This window comes from Paralichthys olivaceus, chromosome 8 (genome assembly GCF_024713975.1).
Source record: "Paralichthys olivaceus isolate ysfri-2021 chromosome 8, ASM2471397v2, whole genome shotgun sequence".
Lineage (NCBI taxonomy): Eukaryota > Metazoa > Chordata > Actinopteri > Pleuronectiformes > Paralichthyidae > Paralichthys > Paralichthys olivaceus.
In genome coordinates this window covers 18,882,121-18,908,831 of record NC_091100.1, presented here as the reverse complement: position 1 = coordinate 18,908,831, position 26,711 = coordinate 18,882,121, and the positions used below count along the sequence as shown (strand labels likewise).

Sequence of the window (26,711 nt, the reverse complement as noted above, 5' to 3'; positions counted from 1 at the left end):
TTGATGATGAGTCACTGAGATCTATAGACAAAGTTCAAAAGGAGAACTTTGTACTTGATCGAGTGGTTTTCTGATGTTACCTGAAAGAGCAGCTGCATGATGCTGTTTCCTGCAGCAGCTCTGCCGAGACTGTTGTTAAAAGCTCGCGGGATGGAGAAGCGCTTGCACTCTGGAAAATAGAGGGAGGAAGAGAAGACGATAAAACACACATCTCTACTATTTTCTACAGATGACGAGGTGATTAACATTTTTACCTACAAAAACGAGTTCATTAACTCACTGGGTACACATGCTCACCTGGACTGTTGTTGCCATGGTAGCAGAGCAGGCTCTGGGGGTCTGCTAGTTTTCCTGTGGCAGCGATCTCAGCTCCCCTCAGCACCAGTGGCTCCTCATTGAGCACCCGGCCGTGCAAGAGGATCATCATGAGGACTGAGGAGAGGCTGTAAGCCTTCGCGGCCACTCGTAGGGGGTGTGGCTCTGATGAGGAGGGCGAGGGGTCCAAGAGGGTGCCGCCATGCTCCTCACCAGAAGAGGAAAAGGAGGAGGTGGATGCGGGTGAGGGGGAATCCACATAGGTGGACTGGATGTAAGATTGGGAGGCTGACTGGCTGACCTGATGGATCAGATCACCTGGAGGGGGGAGAGCATATGAGATTAATAATTTAGGGGGAAAAGATGAGGGTAATAAGCAGTGACGTTTCTATCACTACAGTTTGTTTTCTCATATAACTCTTGAGTGTTGGTGAGTGGTAAAAGGCCTTTTCATGAAATAGTGTGATCTAATCCCTAAACAATCTGAAGATGTTCACTGTTTTCCTCATTGTGTAACCATCCATTATCTGTGCTACTCATCCTTTGAGGTTTGTTTATGGTGGAAATAAATCATTTAAAACAAAAAAAAATAGAAAAATACAGAAAAACAGAACACAAAGATGTTTGTGGGATCTTGACAACATTTTAACCAGCATAATTATAGACAGCATCACTATAAGCAAGAGAGGTAGTTTTACAGACGATTTACGCAGCTCTACTCAATCCTCCAGTTTGAAACTTTCAAAAAAAAACAAAAAAAAACAAATGTAAGAAAAAATCATTGTAAAATGAAATACATTTAAATAAATATTACTGTCAGCCATTTTCCTAATTATCAGAGGTGGGAAGTAACTAAGTACAAATACTTTGTGACTTTACTTCTGGCACCTTCCCAACACCAAGACAGATTCAACCTAAATGAAAACAACTCAGAAAAGACTATTCCTTGTTGTGTATCGATCAGTGCATATCATGCATAACATACATACCACAGCTTAAAGATGTATCAAGACTAAACAGACACGATAGGGAGAATGAACCATGGGAAACATTGCACATATTTCCTCCTGCACAATTTTAAGTTAGTCTTCAAACTACATTAATGGGGCACGAGTCTCAGTTTGCTTTGCACAGATACAGCCAGTAGAAATGGCCTCCCGAGGGGAACTATGAGGACCTGAACTTTTATATTTCTTCTTGAGTCATTTTTAATGCCTCAACAATTATCTTCTTCTTGAGTAAAGAATTAGTGTACTTTCATACTTTGATTTTTTTATTCAGTTTTATCAAAATAATTAATTTAGATATTAGATATACAATATTATTTTTACTCTGATACCTGGATATTCTCTGCCTCTCTGCCAGTGAACTCTGTCATGTGTCGGGAGTCTGGGTGCTGTATCTCTCCCGTCCTCCCCCTCCCTCCTTTTCTGCTGCAGCTCTGTGTTCTCTTTCTCAAGGCTTTTTATGTGTTTAAAAAGGTTTGTGGTGTTGCCACAATAGTGAACAGCCTTCCTACTCACAACCCAGCTGGCGACATTGTCATTTACAGCTGCGAAATTGCTCCAAACGGCGCTCCTCTTTCGTTGAGCCATCACTGTGTGTCTGGTTAATCGGATGGTCAGGGTGTGTGCTAATCGGCTGGTCACAGCGGCGAGCTGCGCATGCACAAAGTGTGTGTTGTCCACGTTATGCGACAGCAGCAGGGACAGTAGTGGAGAGAGCAGGTTTACATGCTCCTGTTAGTCTTGATTTCACTTTGTCATTTAGGGAGAGCTCTTTATATGACGTAGGTGATGGCGACAGAAAGCACGTATGTATGCGTCTACCTATACCTATACATTGATTGGTTTGTTGTGATGTTCAGCGGGCAGTAGTCTTTCAGTTTGAATGGATACTGTAATATAATGCTGTTAATACCGGGATCACCAATTTCAGCCACAGTACTTTACACTACTTCAAATCCACCAAACATTATAGCATCAGAAGCAAAAACTTCAAGTAATCCTGTGAGCCGCTTCCACTTCTTTTCTTCTTCTACTGCTCTATGCTGTCTCAAATTTCTTTCAACTGGTCTAAATTACTGTACTAAAAAGCAGCTTCTCACACTGTTAATGATCCGAACCATGGTTCAGTTTGATCCACACTGAGACCACCTGTTGTCAGACTACATTTTGATCTGTTGGTCTGGACTGTGGTCTGAGGCACCTCTTCTATTGGTGCAGATTTCACTGAAAAGTTACGGAACAAACAAGGTACTGTAGGTGTGAAATCTCCAAAAATATTCTGTCAGACTTTGTTTCTTATCGTCTCCTCTTAAAGACCAGGTATGTGGTCTGGTTAAACAACCGCAGTGAGTGGATGCTGTCCTCCATTTAGCAATAGACGAACATGAATTAATGACCAGTTGATAGCTCCTGATGTGTGTAACAGTTTGTTCATCCACACTGTCCTGAAAGATGAAAACACTTGTGCAATAACAGCAAACTCAGTGTAACAGTCTTACCCATGATGTGCAGGATGTTGTCAGCTATCTCAGTGGGAGTGACGGTGCCCTGCTTAGTGTCTGTCTGTAAAATCTCCAGCATGGACTCCAGTTTGTTCAGAGTGCTGTTCTGACACTCCTCACAGATGAACTCGCGGCTCACCGCCTGGAAAACACGTGCAGAACCGATCATTTGTTTGCTTTCTTCACCGTTCCCATCTTTTCTCACTTTATTCTTTGCTCTCCAATTCCCTATTTTCTTTCTTTCAATTGGTGCCCTCTAGCCTTTCCTTCTCATGTTCCCCTCTCTCTCATCTAACTCACCGTGCACTGTGCCAGAGCAGCGGAGGTCTGCTGGATGTCATTCACAGTAGTCAGATCCAAAGCTGTCAGGGCTCTGGTGATGTTGCTGCGAACTCTGACTCTGTAGCCGCGCTCATCTTGGGACACCCGCGCTGATTGTTGAAGCCGCTCATACTGAAAGGAGAGCGTGAATACAGGTATGAGTATGTTTGATATAATATAAACTGGAATGATTGGATAGATAGTGTGGATGTACTCATTTATGTTGTGTGACCTCTCCTACCTCATTCAGGACCGTGATAAGGGCCAGTGATAACTCTCTGACCCTCTGGGAGTCTCCCTGCTCCAGCAACTTTTTAAGTTTGGTGTCTGTCAGGTGAGACAGCCAGTGAGGAAGACTGCTGTACCCAGAGGGAGGATTTGGCAGCATCACTTCAATGGTGCTAGGCACAAACACAAAACAAAAAGCACTCTTCTTTAATATTCTGTTTACAACTAAACTATATATTTGTGGACAGATGTCACTGCAAGGATAGTTTTGTTTAAACTCAGATTGGATAAATTGGGATGGCAATATCTGCTGACTGCTCTACAACTTCAGACCACACTGATTCATGCCAATTTTTTATGCTTGTAAGAGATGGACTGGTTCATTCAAAAAAGGATAAATCCGAATAACTTTGCTGTGTAATGTCACTTTTATTTATTATGACTTTTATTTATTATTACCAGTGTTGGCAATTATTGGAAGGTCAATCATGAAATTCGGTTCAGGCATGTTTTCTTAAAAAAGTAAAAGGTTGATGACATTTAGCATGCTAACAGGCTGTCAACTGTGATCATGTTGGCATGTTGACATTAGGATTGAGCACAGATGAGTTCAACTTTAATTTCCTTAGCTTGGATATATTTGGATCATGTCATAGCTCCTCTTAACAACTCAAATTACAGTATTTACCAGGATAAAGAACTTTGTATCAAATCTATTTTCTAAGTAAAAAAATAAATAGCTAAAACATATCTCCAATTGAATAGTTTGCTCCTTTGCAGGCCTGTTTAAGTGGTTCAGTAGAATGACGGCATAATACTCAAGGCTACTCTTGAGTGTCACATTTTTAGTTGCAGCTGAATGTTGTTCAAATGCAACTTTACAGCCACCTTTTTATTAAAAGTTTAGTTAATCTCAACTCAGTACACAGTACACACCCAAACTGGTGAATCAGAAGATATTTCTGTGAGCGCAGCCGTTGACGTGAACGTACCACTATCATGATCAACAATGTCACTTACGTTGATGAGTCCCGGCCGCCGTTGCTACAGAACACTGGTGTTGTAATGTTTATTCAAAGCTTATCAATTATGAACGTGTCACGTGTCAAAATCAACCAAATTCAACGCTGCACTTTCTTCTGCCCTTATGCCTTCTTTAAAGCCAATAAGGTTACTAGTTCTCATGATATGCGAGCCGCAGACAGACTGAGATTTCTGGAATTATTAGTTAAATACTATAGATTCAGTGAAGGGCTGATGGAAGTTAAAACATGATATATATTGTATGTGTTACTATCAGTGTCTTACTATCTTTTTTTTTTTTTAACCCTAAAACAATTTCAAGGGAAATAAGGAGAAAAGTGTAAATTAAAGGCCGACCACAGAATCCTGACCAGGATCCACCTTTAGGGACATATAATATTGTCCAGATTTTCACACATTATCACTCTCGCATCACAATATGGCAACAGAGAGAGGCTAAATTATCTTTGAGCTGAACTAACTAAAGTGTAAGTCACCTCAGAGCTTAGCTTTATTTAGCATAACAGTGAAACTCTTTGGCTTTTCCAGCCCTGCAGGAAAGTGAGAAATCTGCAACAGAACTTAAAACCTTGGCACAACTTCACTAATGTGCAGCTGCTCCAGAGGTGAACACAAAAAAGATGAACGTCTGAATCTTATTTGCAGTAATTGGCTGCACTTCTCTCACAAACAGTAAAGTAAAATGTTGTTACTTGTTGAGTGCAGTGATGGCAGCTCCCTGATGGTCTTCCACTGAGATGGACACCGCAACACGATGTTGGGCTGAGCTGAAGCCTGGAGGCAGGAAGGCCGAGTGCTCTGGACTACTGCCTTTGTACACACAGAAGTCCTCGCAGTAGTCCTCTCTGCAGCGCATCACCAGCAGACTGTAGAGCAACGGAGACTCCGAGTCGCTCAGATCAGTATAACCTGGAGGCAAAAGATTGAGGAGACAGAAAAGTGGAAGAGATGATAATGGTAAATAGGTGATTAGTAAAAGTGCTTTGTTACTGTAGTTACTGTACTTTAGTAGATTTATCTGTATAAGTGCTTTGCTTACTACTTCGAACCATATTAATGTGACATGAGTCTCATTTTGCTTTGCACAGATTCGGCCGGTAGAAATGGCCTTCAGAGGGGAACTTTTTACTTTTATGCTTTGAGTACATTTCAGAGCATTTACTTTTATTCTTGAGTAAAGAGGTTTAATAAGTACTTAAACCTCTACTTGTGTTGTTTTTAAAGAACCTGTACTTCTACTCTAGTAAAGAATGTGTGTATAGCATATACATAGTGTCTCAGGTATGAGAAAAAGATCACACCTTCCCTCTTCTTACCTGAGCAGCTGAAGTGTACCCGGTCCAGCAGCGTGCGCAGCTTCCAGCCTTCACCATCTCCGTCCCCGTACTCAACTCCTGCTTCCCCTCTCAGATGACACTCTCCACCAGTCGGGGGCATGTTGTGATGGAGCGTGATGGAGGCGACGCCCTCGCCGTCCAGACTGCCATCGGTCACATGGAGGGTGAAGATGTAGGAGTCTATGTGGCGCAAGACGCCCTTCCGCAGCACCAGATTCATGCCGTCCCTTCCAGTGGTGGTGGAGGAGGAGTTCAGGACCAGAGTCTCATTCTGTAGGGTCATGGCACTCCAACGCTGAGACACAGAGACAGAGGAGGAGAATTTACAAACAGCAAACTACACTTGGACTTCATGTTACTTGTGTAAAATTAATTTTGATGTTGTTTGATGATGACGACATGTAATCCCTTTTACAATCATCGATTCATATATCACATATCCTTTGACAATTGTGGGGGTTGGGGGAGCAGGAGCCAATCCCATTTTTCATTGAGCAAAAGGGTCGCCATTCCCAGAGAAATAACCAGTCATGCTGACATCAGCAATCATGTGGATTACTTGATTCTGAATTGTTATGTTATGATATTAGGAAAACATGCGATAGCGTTAATATACACAGTCGCTGGCTACGGACGCAGAGACCACGGACAGCTCCACAGCCGGGAGATGGCCCACAGCCCGGCCACAGCCCCACCAGGTCCGGGGCAGACACCAGGGAGCCATGCCGTCCACTTAGTGTTCATTTGGGGTCTTTTCATACATGTTTTGGACTGTGAAAAGTTTTTAGCAGCTCTAACACTAATTTACTGCTCCTCACCGTGTCTCTATCATTCCTGATTTGCTCTGTGCCAATGGCCTCAAACCAAACCGAGCTCGTCCCAGCACCTCCTCCAGATCTATACATTTACTGAGTTTATAACTTCTGTTGTTTTTACCCAGACTGAGTTTACATGTGTCCGATCACACTGTTTGTGTGTGTGTGAGATAGAGAGAGAGAGAGAGAGAGAGAGAGAGAGAGAGAGAGAGAGAGAGAGAGAGAGGAAAGTGAGCTGCTCTGAAGAAATATTCAACTCATTAAGAAAAGTATTGATCATTATGCGATGATCAGTACTGTGACGACAAACTGAGAGGGAGAGAGTGAGAGAGATACGCACACACACACTCACTCACACATATCATACACATAACATACATTCTCTCTGGCTGCGCTTGTATGATGACCTCATTCTCACACCAACACACTGCCAGCGAGGGAGGAGGAGATGAGGTGGACAAGGAGGAGGAGAAGGAAAGAGAGGGTCTGGAAATGTTGATTTCACTGTCGCTCTTGTGAAGCAGTGACCTCATTCTTTGTGTGTGTGTGTGAGTGAGTGTGTGTTTACCCCACGGTGAAAGCCCTGGCAGTTGGTGCAGTTCCCTCTAAGGTAGACGTACGAGTTCTGGCTGACCTCGTAGAAGGACTGGGCCTTACAGGACACACACTCCAGATACACCATGGGTATGTGACCACTCTGGACAAACACCTGTCACAAAACATGAGACAGAAGCATGGGAAACAGTCCCTCCACAGTGTCATGCCAGGTTATTTACACCACATTTGCTCTCTCTTGTTTACCGTATCAATTTTTTCACCGTCTAAATGCCATCTCCTATTTAATCTGTTTTGTTGGTTCTCATCTTATAGAGTCAAGGGTCAGTGTGTTTTTATCTGGAAGCAGCTTTTGAAACCCATTTCAGTAACATGCATTGCTAATCAATTGACCAGAGATGTCAGCACAAATATTTCGTGAATAAATAGATAAGTTTGTACAAATGAAAGGAGTGAAATTAGATACTGTAAATTCTGCAAAGGTCTGTGATGAACTTCAACAATGCAACGGAAATTTCTCCACATAAAAAGCTGCTTTCAGACATGCACTGTGCTCCTAATCGAAATTATCTAGAGCAGCTGTATGTGAGAACACAGATGTCTGAGTCAATTGCTGCGGACATTCTCCAGAGTTTCTAATGCAGGCCCTCTAAAAAACTCGGATTGAGCCCATCTGAGAATTCAGCTGGATATTATCCAGAGGATTCACCATTTCTAACACGGCAGAAGCAAAAAAAACAAAAACCCAAACTCATATCTCAGGATGAATAAGAGGAACCATATACGCAAAAGACTCCTACAAAGATGTCAACCTGGAAAGACAAAAGAATTTGTGAGCTCTTGGTGATATAAGGGCCGACCCGGGTGTCGAGGTTCAAAATGTATATATCTGTTAATTTGAATTCGTCTGGCCAGAGAATCTCCTGCTGCGGTCTTCATGTGTGAATAACTCTAGGGTCCCGTTGTGCAGATATTTTCCAGAGATCATGTCTAAAAATGGCTATATGACAAACCACGCACATGCTCAATATGCTTGAGTGTGATTTGTAATTGAACAAGACAAGATAATCAAATATTTTTATAATTAACGTATTAAAGTAATATTTGCTCACAGTGGAATTGATAAATTATCACTGAAGTAATAATAAGTGCATCAAACTAATGAGAAACACAACCTCTGTTCCACCATGAACATATTTTTCCACACTGGTAGGATTTTGCTCCTGATTGGTATGAGTCATATTGTTTGTACAGAAGTTGACTTTAAGCTAGTACGATATATGAGCTTCCAAATAATCTTGACCCAAAACTTATACTGCAGATCAATCAAAAAAACTATTGTTTCTTATTTTTATTCACATAATGTCTGTATTTCACAATCATTAATATTATATCCTCCAAGTTTAAATGCCTCTTCCTAAAGCATGCATCTTTTTTAGAGATTGTGTGCACTTACAGTCTGTGTGGTGGACTCTGGTGCCATGCCGTCTTTGCTGATGGTCAGTTTGAAAGTGTATTCGACTCCTGCTTCCAGCTCAAAGCCAGAGATTCCCAGCACTGGACCGCTGGAGCCCAGGCCGAAGTTCAAACTGGAGCAGTGCTCTGGACCCTGCAAGCATAGATTGGACCATCACTGAAGCAGATAATTGTCAATTGTCAAATTGTCAATATTAGATATAATGAGACTTACGATAATTAGACCTATGATAATGAGACCTACGATGAGACTTACGATAATGAGACCTACAATAATGAGACCTATGATAATGAGTTTTACGATAATGAGACCTACGATAATGAGACTTACGAACAACTTGTAATATTGATAGAACTTCACTGTTACAGCGATATTAAATAGACAAGAAAAACATTTGTTAATGCACAACATATAATGGTCATTAGTTGTGTTTTGCTTGCAGCAACATGCACAATGTGTGAATGAGTCACCACTCCACAGCTATTTGGACAATAATGTGGCAATGAGGCCTGTGCTTAAAAATGCAATGAAAGCAGCAGCTTTGCAAAGCTTTGTGTGAGTGTGTTTCTGTCAAATGATAACTTGTGGGACAATATTCAGATTTAACAACAGTAGGGACAGCTTGTCCACTTGTATATAGTGTTGTCAATTGGGAAAAGGTTAATTTATGGGTCGAATGTGTGTTTGTGTGTAATGTGTGTCTGTAGTTTATGTGGAAGTCTATAATTGTCAGGGTGGGGAGCAAAGCACCAGCTGTGGAATGCTGAGTTTATCTCTAAACAGTTACATAAGTCTCCTTTTAGTGCCACTGAAAACCTAACACTACCCCTACACCTTAACCTAATGCAAACCATTACCCTAAAACCAAGTCTTAACCCTCAGCATTAAAAAGGCACACTCACAAACTGATCAGAGCCAGGCCAGGCCTCTCTGAAGGCAGTTGCAGAACTCAGGACCAGATTACCATTACACAACTTTTGCATGATCTCCTCCGAGAATCAAGTCTGTCCTCTAAATTACGTCTCACGAATTCACCATTTAAGAGTTTGAGAGTTGAATTTGAGAGTTCAGCACTCTTTTATTTCTATTAGACTCAAGTCAAATATTGAGAAAAACACTGCGAGATAAGAGAGATAAACCATCCTGTCTTATCAAGGGAGCCAAAGCAGAAGATCAGAGGACAACTTTCATGTTATGTCTGTTCTTACCTTAGAGGTACTTTGACACTCCCAGTGGTAGTGGAAGAGTGACTGGCTATCTGGGTCCAAGTTGGGGTCGTAGGACTGCTCCGCACTGAGGTGCAGGTCCTGTGTCCTCGACCACACCCTGTAGGTGCCACCTTCTATGATGGGCATCAGCCTGAGAAAGGAACCAGGATCAAATTAAAGCAACACAAAGCAGTTGTTATACCTTAAAACGACATCTTCAAATACTTTTAATGGTACACGGTAGGTAGAATGGCATGTCTTTCATTGCCACAGCGCCCCCTGGACGCCTGGAACTGTAATATGTCACTGCTGTGTTCCATGCTGGAACCTTACAACATGCCTTCCTTCACACACCAACAACGAGAGCTAGAGCTAGCACCTAGCTGTAAGAAACAACAAGGTAGCTGAGTAAGAAACCGAACAAGAGTGAAAGTCGGTGCATATTTCACTTATCACTTTGGCCTCTTGTAGCTCTTTACAAGAGGCCAAAGGTACCAACCTGGTGAATTATCAATTATTTAGAACCCCCCAAAAAAAGCGTATGATCATGTCATCAGTTTAACATGGAAGAAATTATTTGTCTACTGACCTGGCAGCCATGACAGTCAGCTGCAGACAGGCAGCCTTCCTCAGTGGCACGCCTTCATATGACAGAGAAAACACCAAGCTGTAGTTTCCTGTCACCAGAGCCATCTTGGGCAAGGACAGCTGCAGCCGCCGCACATCCACCTCCACTGGCAGGTGAACGACTGGGACAGGTAAAGACTGAGAGGGCCGAGTCACTGCTCTGGAGGACATCTGGTCATTTTTGTCATTATCACAGGAGGGCGTTGAGTATATCTGCCAGAGGTGCTGAGCTCCGTAGCGTGCACATCCTTTCAGATCGACACTGGCCTCCACCAAAGTGGGCTGGGAGCGCCAGATGGCCAAGCGGGGGGCTTGGACCACCTGCACCTCTGGTTCCTCACACTCTAACACACTGATGTTTACCCCCACCTGGGCCAACACCGAGCTCACCTGGTTACTGCATTTCACCTGACACAGACAAAAACAAGCTGGTGAAATTACAACACTGGGAAGCTTTCACAAACAGCATCTGTTGAATACATTTTCAACAAACTGAGAAAGGATCTAGATTGAATTATGGAATTCAAAGGGACATACTTGGACCGTGTAGTGTCCCGGGCGTTTGTACTCATAATCCACAGTTGTGGTGTCGGTGTGAACTTGACTAGAACCGTCCCCAAAGTCCCACAAACACTCCACAGGATTTGACCTGGGAGTGATGGAAGCCATCAGGGTTACTGTCTTATCGATGAACGTGTCCTGCGGTGCTGCGTCGAGGGAGGCAGCCGTCAGCAGGTTCTGCACTAGGATGTGCTTGGTGATGTTCTGGGCATGCAGGGCGTTGAAGGCCTTCAGGTAGATGGTCAGTAAACCTGCTTCCTCTGGCATGTATGACACCTGCAGTTGGGTGATTCATTGAGATACATCACTATTTGTAGCTTAACATCTGTTTTATGTGATGTAAATCATAACTATAAAAACTTTATTATTTGAGTGAGCTGACCTCTTTTCCAATATGTGAAATCTTGTGGAGGTGGTGTAGATCAAAAGTCCACAGGAAGCTAACGGGTTTGCCTGTCAGGATGTCGGCCACAAACAGTCTCTTCTCACCGACAGGAATTGCTGCGCAGCTTCCCAGGATGGACAGGCCACGCACAGGCTCCATCACCTCCACCTGGAGATGCCGCCTCTTGGAGCTCACCTGGATTGTCACATTGCATTTTTATTAGTTTGGCTAAATTATTTTTATCTTGTCGACATTTAAGTTGATTCAAAAGAAGAGAAATGTACTGGTGGTTAGATTCATGTGGATTTTTGTTGGACCATAATCCAAATTATTCTGATTATTTTAGTTGAAAACAAACAACAATATGCTAAATAAAATCATTCAGGCACATATTTACTATAGTTACGTGTGCTGAGGAGTTTATTTTTAATCTACATTCATATGTCACACTGTTGACTATTCAACAAACTATTAAACAAATTACCAAGAGACTAGGAATAAAATGTGGTATGGATCAGTAAAGAACCCTTTAAATTTTGATGCGGATCAGGATCAGGGGGCTCTCCTTAACATTGTGAGGTATTTCTTGGCGTTTTCACCAATTACCCAAGGAATAATCTATGGTCTTTTACAATTTGGTGCAGTTTGATTGAATTTAAGGGAACTTTTTGGAAGAGGTATGCGTTCTGGTTAATATTCTAGTTTTAAACATGCTCTTTCAATGTCAAGGTCTTTCTTTGAAGAATCACACATACCAAGACACCATGATGTGTGTGTGTCATTGGACTGTCATAAACCTATAATAATGATTTAACCCTCTGTATAAACCATAGACTGTATATAAAGAGGTACAAATGTATATGCAGAGAAAGAAGAAAATAATTTGTTCATTGGTAAATTCTATTGTGAACTGTACATGCTATACTTCTAGTATATGGCAACAACTCTATGTAAAGCTAAGGAGTTAGCCGTGGCTGTTTTTAATGTTTTGTGTCTATCTTCTATCTTTTATCATTTTAGTGAAAAGCAAAAGCATTGATATTATATTATCTTCTAATGTACGTCATGTGTGTTCTTGACTTTACCTGGTTGTGAGCAGTGAGGTTCACCATGTAGGTATCCACTCTACTGAACACGTGGACATAGGTTTGGTTGGGTTGAGTGATAACTGTGGCATCTCCACTGATGCTGAGGATCAGGCGAGCGTCTGACCCTGCTGCCATAGAAATGGTAAACTCCACCTTCTCGCCAACTCCTGCAATCTTCGTACTTGCCCTCAGCTCCAACCCCTGAATCTTATCCTGAGCAAAGAACTCCCTTGAGACCAATTGCCCACTGACATCATTGGTGGCATTTAGAGTAATGAAGGCTGTCTTTGGCTCCTGGAAAACCAGGGATGTTCTCCTTCCTGTGTCTGTTTTTCCGTCTATCAGCCATGTCCACGTCACATTGGTTCCTGTCAGGACCTCCCCCTGGAGTGACACATTGGCACCTGTTGCTATATAATTTTGGTCTGTCACGTTGGTAGCTGTGAATCTTAGTTCAGAAATAATTTCCTGTACACTGATCATTTCTAACACAACCTCTGAGCTAACATTATTGAAGACCTCCACAGTAACTTGTTTTTGGCCAGGACTGGTGAAGGTGTGAGTCTTCCAGGACTTGTTCCATATCATAGTTTCCCCATTCACAGACCAGCGGTACTGCAAGTCTGAGCCCTCCATGGTCAAGACTGTCAAGTTAGTTGGCGAATTGACTGCAACTGGATTGTTGCTGATCTGCAGGTACACGCCTTTGGCAGGTTCCAGGAAGTGGATGGTTCTGTTGACGGACAGCTGGCCCAGGAGGTTGGTGGCTCGAAGGAAGATTTCACATGGACCTGGTGTAGAGAAATTCACCTCCATGCTCTTTCCGGTTATGTTGAAGCTTGAGCTGGCTGGGTCTAGTTCTCTGATGAGGTTCCAAGTAAATGTCATGTTGGTTCCTTCCTTTAGTCCTGCTTGAAGGTGGAGAAGGCGGTTCGTAGCAAAGCAGCAGCCGTTCACTTTTGTGCCTCCACTTCCTCCAATATCCTCCTCTGCTAAAATCTGCAGTCCCTCAAGCTCACGTTGTACAAACAGGAAGATGCTCGCTTGTGTCGTTCCAACGTCGTTTTCTGCTGTCACAATGATGTTGAAAGTTCCAACAGAGCGGAAGGTGTAGAACATGGTGTGGGTCCCTGGTATTGAGGTACAACGGTCACACAAGATCCAAGAGAACCGGACACCATCTCCTTCCTCCATTTGGGCCTCAAAGTGAACCGAGGCATTCAGAGGGACATTTACCAAGCTGGCATTGACAGTCAACCCGCGGATTGGTGCCAGTACAGTAACAGGCAGAATAGTGTGATTCCTGCTAACTGTGTTGGCTGCTGTCAGTGTGATATTGTAGTTTCCTGAGATATTGTAGGTGTGGAGTGTATTCTGACCCGCAAACAGATTCCCATCTCCAAAGTTCCAGGTGTAATTGACATCGGAGGCCAGGGAGGAAGTTGTGAAAGCATAGGGTGCTTTAATTGTTAAGTTGTTGTATTTGATGCCATTGTGCTGAATAACAATTGGTCCTACAGTCATCAGAACCTCAATCACAACACTGGTATTACTGCTGGAGATGTTATTGAAGACAGTGACTGTCACCATGTACCGACCTGGGTTTTTATATTTCGTCAAAACATTCCCTGAACCGTGGATGAGCACAATGTCCTCCTCTCTACCAAAGTCCCACTGATAAAAGTAGTTAAACTCTGGCTCAGCTTTGACCTGGAACAGAATGCTTTCTCCAACAGCATAGAGGGATTTCTCAATGGGAAGGCTTATGTGGGTCAAAGCTGGCTGCACACACACCCAGGTGAAGAAGTTGGCCTTGGTGGCCCTGTTGACCCCTCTGGAAAGAAGCAGCGAGAGGTGGTAGTTTCCGCTTTTCCAGTAGGTGTGTGACACTCTGGGGTTGCCGTGGTGTTGCTCATTGGGGCTTCCATCCCCGAAGCACCATTCATATAGATGAGCTGATTCATTACCGGAAACCCAGGCTTGAAAGTTGACAGGGGTCTGCTCTTGGACGCACCCAGACGGCTCCATCCTTATGACTTGGAAGATAAACACTTGCACTTGTAGGATTGTCCAACCAAAGCTCACAGCGTTCAAGGCGGTCACGTTTACTGTGTAGTTGCCATCTTTGTTGTAGTTGTGTGTCACAACAGGTTCAGATGTAGGGTAGATAGTTCCATCACCCATGGAGAATGTCCATGTGATGTTATTACCTGAAGCAAGGCGGGCCCACACAGAAGTAGGACTGTGAAGCTCTGTTGGAGATGAGCTTTCTGCTCTTAGATCTTCAATCTCCTCATAGATAAACATCTCAGCACATGCCTCCATAGAACTGATGGTGTTGTTTACAGATACGCACACATTAAAGTTGCCACTCTGTGCAAAGGTGTGCACCACGCGGCGACCTTGTAATGGCGCTGAACCATCTCCAAAGTGCCAGTCGTAGTGAATTCCATAGGCTGATGGCAGAGGGTGAGCTTCAAAATCAGCTGATTTGCCAGCGAGGAGGAGCTGTGGCTCTGTTTGTATATCAACACGTGTGAGGATGCTGTAGACACTCATGTTGATGCTCCGACTGACGTTGTCATAACGATTGGACACTGACACCAGCGCAGAGTATATTCCTGTACAGAGAGAGGGAAAAATTGGAGACCAAGAAAAAAGTGGTAAAATTAGCTATATACTCGTATTTTAATATTACTGCCTCTTTATGATCCACAACATCAAATTAAACAATCAGGGAGAAAATTTACTTTTTCTATAAACTATTCTCAATGTCTTTCGCCAGGACGGATTACCCTCAAGGTTTATGTCAGTCAGGCTGGAAAAAACAATGTTTAAGTGGAGGGGAGAGGAAACAGATTCAGTTCCTCACCAACTCTTGGTCTCTTACAAAAATAAGAGTATTTTGAACTCTAAAACTTTTTTTACTCGTTCCAAAGCAAATGCACATGGTCAGAGGTTTTTACAACACGTGACAGTGGGACCATTACCACTTTTGTCCACAGAGTCACTACAATCAAAGAAAATGAAAAGATCCTTGAACCTTCAAACTTACATTTAAACTTACAAACTGCTCCTCCATTATTACCTCCATTAAGAAGCTTCTGCTTTTGTTTTGTTTGTCTGTCTGTCTTTTAGTTAACAGGATTACGCAAAAACTACTAAACGGATTACCACAAATCATGAAGGTAAACTGCGGTATGGGTCAGGAAAGACCTAATTCAATTTTTTGGGGGATCTAAATAAATGGGTGGATCCCAAGTGACAAGCACAGAGTCTAATGCAGGAAAAACAAATCGCATGGCACTTGCGGGTACATGCAAAACTATGAGGTCTGACTATCTGTGTGGACGGTAACAACTTTATGGATGGTAGTGTGAGTGAGCGAGGGAGAACCGAGCAAACAATAATGGAGCAAAACACAAAGTTAGAGATCTCTTATGTTACTATGAGAAAAATGTATTTGAATAATAATGAAACTGTGGCTGGACAAATTAGAATATGGCTGGCTGCCACAGTCTGGATATTTAATGGGAAATACGAGCTATCTGACATGGCAGATAGGGCATTAGCCTTGGCGTAGGTGTGCGCTCTCAGAGTACCCTTCTACTTAACTTAATAGAATGGCTGATAGGAAGATGGGTGAGGGGTTACCTGGCTGAGAGTAGATATAGGTGACATTGTTGCTTAGGAGGACCTGATTTGGGGAGTCTGGGCAGAGGAGGGCAGGGGCATAGGGAGGCTTGTATTCAAACTCCTTGTATCCCCCGTCACCAAAAAACCAGCTGCAACACAACAGAGACAATGTAAAACCATTAAAAGAGGAGCTTCAGAGAAATAAACAGAGCTTAGATGAATAGAAGCAATAACAACCATGCTCTCTCACACACACACAGACACACAGACACACACACACACACACACACACACACACACAAGCTGCTGGAAAGTGGGAATCTTCTCTGACAAGGCAATAGAGGGTTTGGAAGAAGAGAAGTGGAAACTCAAAACTCAGGAAACCTCTCTGGACCAAGAATGGTGAGAGTGGAGGGAAACTAAGTGAAAGAGTGCACCACAGTTGGGAGGGTGGGAATGTGAAAGAGGGAGGTCGGGAAAAGAGAAAAAGAGAAGGAGTGGAAGAAAAAGGGGGAAAAAAGTACGGGGAAACAGCCGAGCAGAAGGGAAAATTCTTGTCAGCAATCTGCGCTAACCACACAGTTATAAATCCAAGGCTCTCCATGGTATGACTGCTGCCTTGCTATTATGGTGCACAAGAAGGCAAAAACAGAGAAAAGAGAAAGAGGGAGAGAGGGACAGATAGAGGAGAAGAAACTAGCAGCCAAATACAAACAGATGTACCGTGACGGCCTAAAAAACAAGACAAGAAGAATAGACAGAGAGAAAAAAGGCAGTTTTTAATATAAAAAAACACCAAAGACAATATCTATTTGTCTATCCATCTATGATTCTGTCCATCTATCCCACTCGGCACGTACCGGAAGGTGGCGGCCACAGACATGTCCACGAGCACAGAAGTGGTGAGAGTCTGAGTGGAGCCCTGTGGGACCACATCTGGAACGCCCTTCACAGAGAGGCCGGCCATGGGCTGCAGGCGGTCCACTGTCACGTTGAAGTGCTCCGTGAGGGTGCTGACATGATTCATTGCCGTCACCTGGACAAAGGAGTCACCAGTGAGACGGTGGCACTAAGTCAACCATTAATGTGACACAACACTGGCACCAGCAATCGTAATGTAGTTTCACTCACTTGTATGTTGTGAGCAGTAAGTAGACTCATCAGTACTTTAATTGTTTCAATCATTTATATATATATATTCTAAATAAACATCTGCTGGTTGAGTCTCTTTGGAATCAAGACTGTTGCTTGAAAACATTATTTGCAGCTCTGGGAATGTTTGAAGGGCTTTTTTCAGTTTTATGACATTTATAGACCAACAATTACTCAACAATAAACAGTAGATTGCATAATCAATGTTGCAGGAAAAAGAAAAATTATTATAATTTTGTCATAGATTTTTATAAGAATACAGGGAGCGTTGTGCCCACCAGCTCTAACATATGACAGCTGTATTGGTACAAATTGGTACAGATTTTCTTTCTTTCAGACCTAATTAAAAAGAATTATACATCTTATACTTATAAAAATCTCTGTCTGTATGTGGAACACATATCTCAAGAGGCATTCATTTTGATTCGTGTGACAGAAACTCACTGTGAGCTTGTAGACGGCAGCGTGCTGGTAGATGACGTTAAGAACAGTGTTGTAATAGGTGAAGTAGGGTTTGTCATCCACTGTCCATTTAAACGTGGGACTGGAGCCTTCGAGGACTGATGCTGTGTAGCTCTGTAACAAACATATAAATATACAACACATCAGTATCAAAGATCAGATATAAAGATATTTGCTCATCACTTCCCAGCCGACTGTGATGGGTTCATGATTTAGTGTTTTAATTACAGATGATGACTACTGATGATCACTGCTCACTGTACAATAACCTTTTTTTTGATAGTCATAGATGTTTTCTTTAATTACTCAAACACTTGAAATGTTGTTGTCAATGTAAACACTGGCTTATATGCAGGTCCCTCATATGAACATCAAACTTGGACAAAAACTATGCTTTTCTCTATAACAATTTAAAAATACAATAAATCACACGATGAGGTAAACTGTAAAGCTTTGTTTTAACAAGGCATATTGTAAAGGGATAATAGAATAATCCAGCTTCTTAAAAACAGTGACAGTGATTTAAAACATAATACATACTAAAGTTTATGTAGGTGATTTATGTAGGGTTGTTTCCATGAATGGAAAAGTAGTCTCTAAATCTCCAGGTTATCCGGGATACATGGGAACCCTATATTTATGAACTTTAGACCCTAAAAACAAACGCACAAATACATATACTCACCACAACTGACTCCATCAGCACTCGGTGTGCAGGGTGTGGCTGCACCACCAGTCCTCTGAGGGGCTCTTCTAGGTGGACAACTATAATCAGGCTGGCCTCAGTCACATTATTGTATGCCTCCAGCTCCACCTGTACTGGACTCCTCTGCTCTTCTGCTCCCAGGTTCAGTTCGAGTACTGCATACAAGCTGGGCTCGGTGACCTTGACCCCTGTCCCTGAGCTTGGCCCGGGCCGACAGACCACTGCGCCGGATGAAAATGCGGATGGGCATTCTGGTTGGAAGGTGATGCTAAGATTGCTGCCTCGACGAGATACCTGTGTTGCATAGCGAGACTGGACACGGAGCAGAAGACGGGTGTTGTTGGGCTGCAGATAGTAGGTGCCATTTTGGGGGAGGGGGTGAAGGACTGTCAAGCCCAGAGGGGGCACCACGCGCAGTGGGCATGATGCTGAGGCTGGGTATGCTGGCTCAGCAGAGGTCACCTGAAAGTTAATTTTGTCTCAATTATTACATATACATAGATTAATACAGATACTTATCTGGTGTTGATTGTTTAATTTTCATGCGAAAACAAATATTGTTAAAAATTATCAATAAATTACATTGTTCTATAGTGAGATTTAAACATAAACTACTCGCAAAATGTTAAATCTAAAGTTATTTGCTTTATCTAACATTGGAGTCATTAGAAAATACAAATCTTACAGGAAAAAAATAATTAATAGTATGTTCCATATTCTACTTTGGCCTCCACATGCATGTCGATAGCTGCATGCTGGGATATGACACGCTGCTTTGATGTCTTACCAGCAGGCTGTAGAGTCCAGGCTGAGGTAAACCAACAGACAGCTGTGCTCCCTGCAGCTGGGTCTCACTTTGTCCCACATAGAGCACTCTGACGGGACAGACCACTTCCTCCAGCCACCCTCCCTCGCCGTCCTCCACCAGCACCTCCACGTCAAGCTCCGGGTCTGGCAGAGGGTCAGCGTCAGGGCCAGCCGATCTATCTGTTGAATGTCTGGTGTTGTTGATCCAGAACCACTCCGACTGGTTGAGGGCCAGAACAGGTTGTTGCCACTGAGAGTGTTTGGAGGATTGGCAGCGGAGTAAGGACGCTGGGCCGGCATCATGTTGCAGGGCGATGACATCGCCGCCGGAAATCAGGAGGTCCTCCAGGTATTCTTGTACCTGGGGAAAACAACAATCAGGACAGTTTACTTCAGAGGCAATTACAAATCAAATTCACATACATTAAATCAAGATAAGGTTACACATTACCAACTTTGTATACAAATATAAGAGTCTTCTTTATTCAATCTTGGCATAATCTGCTTCTTTTGTTGCAGTAAAATGGCAGACCTTCCACAACAGCTGCAATCCCTCACTGTTTATCCGATCAGACTGTAAACACCCTCAAACTGAAGCTGGAAGTCATCAGTTTTCTTCTAGGTTTTCTGTATTTCCAAAGCAAATATTCTAAAACTTCGCTCCCTCCTTAAATAACTCTGGAGTAACTTCGGAGGCAAAAGAAATTCCTCTCACCACTACATGTGCTGCTGGTCCTGCTGGTAGAGTGAAGACCACCTCATTTTGAAGGGTGTAACGGGGCCTGAGCGCCCCAGGAGGCAGGCGGTGCGTCTGGGTGCAGTTGGGACAGGACGACGGCTGGCAGGGACTCGACAGTGCAAGGCAGCGGTGCTGGAAGGGACACCACTGCTCCAGTCGGGGGCACGAGGGTGGATCACTAGTCTTGGTGTCATTTGGGACACAAACAGCCACTGGAGCACACGCTGGACCTCCACAACCTGAGAGACAAGACACATTTTTCATTCAGTCATTAACTTCTCATTTTTAAACGTACAATATGTAACTTTGGGCACTAGATGTCTCTTAAACAAAACAATAACTTAAGACCTTGACCAGACCGTGATGCAGGGTGAGATCATTGCTGACACAAATCTACCTGACGTGACTCTGGTGCGAATCCAGGTCACAGATTCACGTTATGCAGCAAACAGCAATAAGTTATTGTAATGAATTACAAGTGACTAATACTAACAGTGGAAGGTAAAAGCTGACTGGCTAACTGGCAAGCACTGTTTTTCATTTGCCCCAGCAGTTATAGCAGAGACAAGCGAAGCCACCAGTAAAGTAGATTTGATGCAATTAAAAGGCGACCAAAATTAAACACTGTCATATTTTGAGTGAAATTGTGCATTTCTCTGGGTTTTTATTTTCTATCTAACTTTCTATTTAATATCTAGAGTTTATGTACTTTTACAGCAAAAGTAATAAAAGTATTTTACTATCAACCACTTGATGTAGTGTTTAAATATAAAGTGTTTTTTATTCCGCCTTCTCTGTTTAATGGCAAATGATATATCATCTGTAAAAATTATACAAATTTATAATTTTCATGAACAAAACAGATATTTTAGGAAGAAAGAACCACTTTTTTACTTTGATGTCGGTCCAGACTCATGCAATATACTGTATGCAGTAAATAAATGTAATAAAAACTATTTGGTGCATTTTGTCATGGATGAATGGATGATTTTTTGTTCTAGGTGTGTTATGAGGTCCCAAAGAGCTTGACCACTGACCATCAAAATATAATAATTCATCCTTGAACCTTTGAGGTATTGTGTTCATAAGAGTGGGACATATTAACTTCCGTATGGACGGACAACCCTATCAAATAATGGCTCTGCATACTCGACAAAAAAATCTCAATGTGAAGCTGATTTGTCAGTGCGGTCACATCTTACATCAGCGAAGAATACTGGTGCAAAATTGCACATAAAAGCAAAGTTTTACTGGATGAAAGAGAAATAAAACAAGAAAAGCTCTGCAAAACACCACCAAAAAGCATGCACTTATGTATATGTGTTTTTGTAGTTGGAACACAGCGTGCTGTGTCCATCTCTGAGTGGGGAACAGTCAACGTGCTCTGTGTGATATATAGTGCAGCTGCGTTAGGTCATTACCTCCACTGACCACTGCTGCATTCACAAATTTCACAAAGTGAAAGTTTTACAGACAAAACAACCACTTTTCTCTCTGTGGATGTGTTTCTCAAGTCTTTCATGTGCATCCGCTCTCTGCTCCTCATCTTTCTGTTGTGTCTCGGTGGAGGTGTTCAAAAAAAAACACAGAAAGCATCTCAACCTGTTGTGCCATGTGGTGTTGCAGTGCTGTGTCTAGATGAGAATAGGAGGGAGCTCAGAAGGGAGGTGACCTTGATTGGTCTGTGTCATCCTACTTTCTGTCTCCATTCAAACTCCTGTCATGTTCACCTACATAACAACTTTAGACAAGTGTTGGTCAGTGTGCGTGTGTGTGTGTGTGTGTGTGTGTGTGTGTGTGTGTATTTGTATCTAACCGAAGGTATGAGTGCAGGTGCAAGTTGTTTATTCTTTTTTTTGACACCTGCTGGTATTCACCAGAAATGTGTGGATGGTTTTACAAGTGTGTTTGTGTGTATCTGTGGATGTGTGTGTGACTCACTAGGCAGCAGCAGGTGCAGGCCTGGATAATGACAGTGAGGTCTGTAGGTCTGGAATCGAACTTGGATCTGTGTGCTGAGTTCCTGAGTGACGAACTCAAGGGAAGACAGACGACCTGCTTGAACGAAGCTAAGAGCCGGGAACAACAGCACCTGAGTGAGAAAAAAACCCAGAAAGTTTGACGAAATAAGGTTTGAGGAGGAGAAAACGATGAACATTGACGAGCTGAGATTCCTCCTCACCTCTATTCCACTGCTGGGCGGTTGTGGAGCAGAGAGCGGAGAGGATGAGGCACGGTGCAAAGGATGTTGAGAGGTGAACACAGGCAGCCCCACAGTGTAGATCCCTGCATCTGGAACACGCACTGTAGAGGCGAAAAAAGAAAAAAAAAGAAATCAAAATGAGAAATTTTGATTATACAGAAACTTTTGCACACACTAGTAGAAATCAGTCTCCTAAATGTGCCTGATTTTTTTTAATCAAAATGATTCCCTGGCAAATGACTTTGACCCATACCACACACCTCCACCAAGTTTCCTGGGATTTTAGTTGTTTATGTGTAATTTAACTTATTAACAAACAAACCCAACAAAGTGACAGGGGAGAAAACATAACCTCCTTGGTGGAGGTGATAATGAGAAAGAGGAAATACTCATCATTATGTATGTATGTGGCCTTTGGGGAACATAATTAATACATACATATCATTTTTTCCACTCCTCCCTGTTCACCTAGTGTGAAAACATGACCCTGTTTCTTCCCAGAGACAAGAGTGCATCAGTATGATTAAAATACGGAGATGCTGTGCCACTTAACTTTGATCTATTCATAATAGAGAACAGTCTCTGGATGCTTCTTACACAAGGAGCAATTTGTTTCAATGCCAAGTGTACTTCAAGTAGAAATGGTGCTTCAGAGAGCAAATCTTGTGCTTGTAATTATTTATGAAGGAAGCTGTTTAATTTCTGTTGCTACACTCGTTTGTGCCATGTTTTAAATTACATAAAAGTGAAGAAAGTTGAAATTCTTCACTCCAAACAACTAAGGTTCAGAGGATATTTATATTGAATCTCCGCCTCAGCTTTCAACTTCACCTCGATTATGGGTTTCAAGGTATTTGAACTGCTTCGTATTTGAGCACGTGTCTAAGCCTGTGTTTGTGTGTGTGAGTGAATATATGGAATCTACCTTGAGGGCTGTACTGGCAGACATAGGCGCGTTTGGCGTTGCATGGATGTGAACTGGTCTGACCTCGCTGATCAAGCGAGACACACACGTTTCCACGGGATATCGGGGAGCGAGGCGGCAGGCCCTCCTCTCCCTCCTGTGCCTCAGAACCGTTCACCCAGTGCAGCTTTCCTGGAGAGTTAACATCACTCAAGCCAAGCCAAACGCCTCGTTCCCTGGGGCAGGGAATAGACAGGTAACAGAGAGATTAACACAGCGCCTGCTTGACAGCTGGAAAATAGGTTTCCTTTACTTTAAGTGCACATAAGAGAAAACACACATACAAATATTGCTGAATGTAGTAAAATAAAAAAAATCTGCATGAAAGGGTCCTCAAAAACGAAGGCAATTCAAGGGTAAATAATTTAACGATTGAAAAAAGGTATTTTCTTTGCACAAGGAACAACACAACACACAAAATTCCCTGCAAAACATCCAGACGCAATGTGGGTCTCAATAAGTGACAGTGAATGACACACCAGCTTGTCTTCAGCAATCAATAATTGCAGGGAAAAGAGAAAAGGAAAATGGCTTCTGATTGAAGCCCAATGGGATGTTCCAGAGAAGATGTCAGATATTTGTGATTACGACAGATAAATTGGATTTTCACTCCATGAGTCTACTAATGGACTGCACATCCCCTCTCTGTTTCTTTTCTGTCATAAGCTTTCAACTGAAAAAACACAATGGTCTTCCCTTGAAAAAGAAAATTCACTGTGTTATACACAATGATAAAATGACAGCAAGTAGAAGCACGTCTAAAAATGAATCTGAATAAAATAAATATCTCCATCTTGTGTTCTTTCTTCCTTTTGATCAGACTTCTCTACACTGGCTGAATACTCACATCTGTGAAAACGACATCTTGGGGATGGGGTTAAAAATTACAAGCGGAGAGGGAACAAGAAAAAGGGTCTTTGTGACAAAAAAAACAAGGACTAATAAAAAAAAGAGCAGTTGCTTATATAAGCGAGGGGGTGGAGAAACACATGAGCGGAGGAGGAGAGGGGGGGATAAGCTCCATCTGCAGCAGGTTTTTTCTTCTCTCATCCACTTAGGTCTGCGAGTGCAGGGCCTCTACCCTCGCATTAACACACACACCATGAACTGTGCACTCCTCCTCCCAGGGTGTTGGAGTTACAATGCAGCTGTGCTTTTACAGATGTGTGTTTTTGCGACCTAAACCCTTCAGACCAGTGTAAGGTCGGACGTGTTTTTGTCGTAGCAAAGAGCGACATCCTTACACAGCGCATCACACAGATGTGCAGTGCATAAGGCAAAGAAACATGGCTGTTTTTGAACAAAGAATCTGTGTATGGTTGCCAAGACAAAGCTTGACGTCATCATCTGTTTGCATTGGAATATGTGCTACACCGAGGGAAAAAAACAGCATTTCATTATTTTTATGCAGCCGCAGAATAAACGAAAACAACAGATAAAAATGTTATAGACAAACAAAGAACTTAATCAAAGGCATCATGCCTGAAGAACACAAGCACGCATGAAAAAAAACTCAGTCACATTCAGCCAAATGTGCCTGAGACAGGAGGGGAGAAGCAAGAAAAACACATGTTACACACACAACCGATCCAAACCAAGTCCTGTTGTGATTGTCAGTGATTGAAAGTCCAACATCTGTTTTGAGAATTTGTTGTCTGTTTCAGTGTTTCTTTGGACCAGACTGCAACATGGTGAGAACTCTTAACTTTGTAATGCAAACAGAGATGACGCATTGTGTCACAGAGCTGGCAGCTTATCTGTTCTGTACCTGCCAACATTCTGCAAGGCCTGATTTAGTATTAACACTGATATCTCTTTTTGTGTCTATTTATATATATTTATGTGTTGTCGGTGATAGTAATACATTGGCACATGAGCACTCGCTGAAAGAAATAAGTCTTTATTTTGAGGAAAACTGATAAAGAAATTAAGAATCTAATATACTTACATAATTACATCAAAAAAATGAATTGCAGAGGGAAACACTGGGCCCCACTTCTGCACTTCATAAAGACAGACAACACTTACTGCGTGACTTTGTGTGCCAGCAGGTTGCACAGTGCAACTGTCCTGACTATTGCCAGATCCCCGCCGCGGTCAGAACACTGTTGTCGAGCGTCGGTCCAGCCTAACTCCCCCGGGACTATCTGAAAGCAGCGTGACGACTCCACGTGGTACACCCCATCTTTTGGACAGTGAGGGGAGGCTGGTGGAGGACAGATGTGTGAGTCATACCATTTCCCAGATTGTTTGAAAGTGCACATCAGGGAAACATGCAACGGCTATTTTATTGCTCGAAAAAATTTATTGGTGAAAAAAATTGTTCTGAGTTGATCCTATGTTACATAAACTGCGCAACACATTCTGAACGCACACTGTAGAGAGCCGAAGATAAGTCAACGTGTGCACAAAGCAACACTGTTCCTAAATTTGCATTTCAACAGTGGTGTCAGTTCAATAGATACACTAATGTTTCAGCAACTATGAAAGTGCTGAGATAAAAGCGAGGGAAAGGTGACAGAAAGCTGATCAGATCGACTGTGATTACTTTGCGAGCTGGTTTATTAAACGTCCATCAGCTGAGAGTCTTTAGATTATCACAGCTTGTGTGTTGTATGTATCTTACCTTTGGCAAATTGAACTCCATCCTTTGTGATCTTCCAGTCTACATCCACACCAACAGCACCCCAGCTGACAAGTGTGAACTCTAGGCTCTTATTGGCCACAGCAAGAGTTGGACAATGCAGCTCCAGTTTGGGAGGAACTGTCACGGTCACTTCTCCACGTGCAGAGACCTGAGCATGAGCAGGCAAATTATTTCTATCACAGGCCATAATGCTGAATATACACCAACAAAAAACATTAAATACTGAGAAAACCAGCTGTTATTTTATTGAGTGTATATGAATAAAGGATTATTTAATATTTCTCTGTCTCACCTCCTTGTTTCCAGCCCAGGCCATCACACTGACTGCATAATGTCCTGGAAGTCCATATTTATGAGTTGCTGTGGTGAGGCATGTTCCTGTAGTATTGACCCGGGATGAAAGGTCGCCAAAGTCCCAGGACAGCGTCACCGGGGTGACAGAGGAGGTGGCGGCCAAAGCGACGGGGTCATGAACACTCTGCAGCGGGAGCGGCTTCAGTGAGATCGAGAAGTCCACCACAAACACATCGAGAGCCAGAGTCCACCCACATTCCTGAGAATCAAAGGGAAGCATGTGAGGAAAACGAGGGTTTTGTACTAATATGCACAAGTAATTAAAAAGATGTTTATGGTTTCACTATTTTTTGGGTTTTTTAATAGAAATGTGGTTTTAATTAAAATTATGAACAGCTCCAATTGAAAATAAACAAATCTTGATTTTCAGTTCTCTTGGGCTTCTCAGTGCAGCACTCCTGCAGAAAGCTGATCTGAGGGTGCAAGGAAGTCATTCAGTCCTAAGAGGGAAGTTGTTGGTGGGTTATAGGAGGATATCCTATTTGGCGTGCTTACAAAGAAAGAAAGAAATCAAGAGAAGGAAACTATACAGAAGGTGGGCTCCATTAGCAGCTGCTCTTTATAAAGCAAA

General features: G+C 42.6%; 1 protein-coding gene across 3 annotated transcripts in view; it reads right to left on the bottom strand.

Moving 5' to 3' along the window:
* pkd1a (polycystic kidney disease 1a) overlaps positions 1–26,711 on the bottom strand; it is a 64,707-nt gene that overhangs the window by 18,126 nt on the left and 19,870 nt on the right. For all 3 annotated transcript variants that reach the window (XM_069529365.1, XM_020084146.2, XM_069529366.1), the window contains exons 7-32: positions 26,079–26,339; positions 25,766–25,934; positions 25,168–25,345; positions 23,101–23,315; positions 22,155–22,276; positions 21,914–22,064; positions 19,949–20,211; positions 19,214–19,594; positions 18,406–18,888; positions 17,703–17,834; positions 16,967–17,142; positions 16,125–16,255; positions 12,468–15,091; positions 11,380–11,577; positions 10,974–11,273; positions 10,399–10,844; positions 9,810–9,960; positions 8,581–8,733; positions 7,138–7,278; positions 5,734–6,049; positions 5,110–5,326; positions 3,387–3,546; positions 3,125–3,277; positions 2,822–2,966; positions 298–633; positions 81–169 (exon numbers count right to left, since the gene is read on the bottom strand). In XM_069529365.1, the coding sequence (XP_069385466.1) occupies positions 81–169; positions 298–633; positions 2,822–2,966; positions 3,125–3,277; positions 3,387–3,546; positions 5,110–5,326; positions 5,734–6,049; positions 7,138–7,278; positions 8,581–8,733; positions 9,810–9,960; positions 10,399–10,844; positions 10,974–11,273; positions 11,380–11,577; positions 12,468–15,091; positions 16,125–16,255; positions 16,967–17,142; positions 17,703–17,834; positions 18,406–18,888; positions 19,214–19,594; positions 19,949–20,211; positions 21,914–22,064; positions 22,155–22,276; positions 23,101–23,315; positions 25,168–25,345; positions 25,766–25,934; positions 26,079–26,339 (8,091 nt within the window). The remainder of the gene's footprint in view (positions 1–80; positions 170–297; positions 634–2,821; positions 2,967–3,124; positions 3,278–3,386; positions 3,547–5,109; positions 5,327–5,733; positions 6,050–7,137; positions 7,279–8,580; positions 8,734–9,809; positions 9,961–10,398; positions 10,845–10,973; positions 11,274–11,379; positions 11,578–12,467; positions 15,092–16,124; positions 16,256–16,966; positions 17,143–17,702; positions 17,835–18,405; positions 18,889–19,213; positions 19,595–19,948; positions 20,212–21,913; positions 22,065–22,154; positions 22,277–23,100; positions 23,316–25,167; positions 25,346–25,765; positions 25,935–26,078; positions 26,340–26,711) is intronic.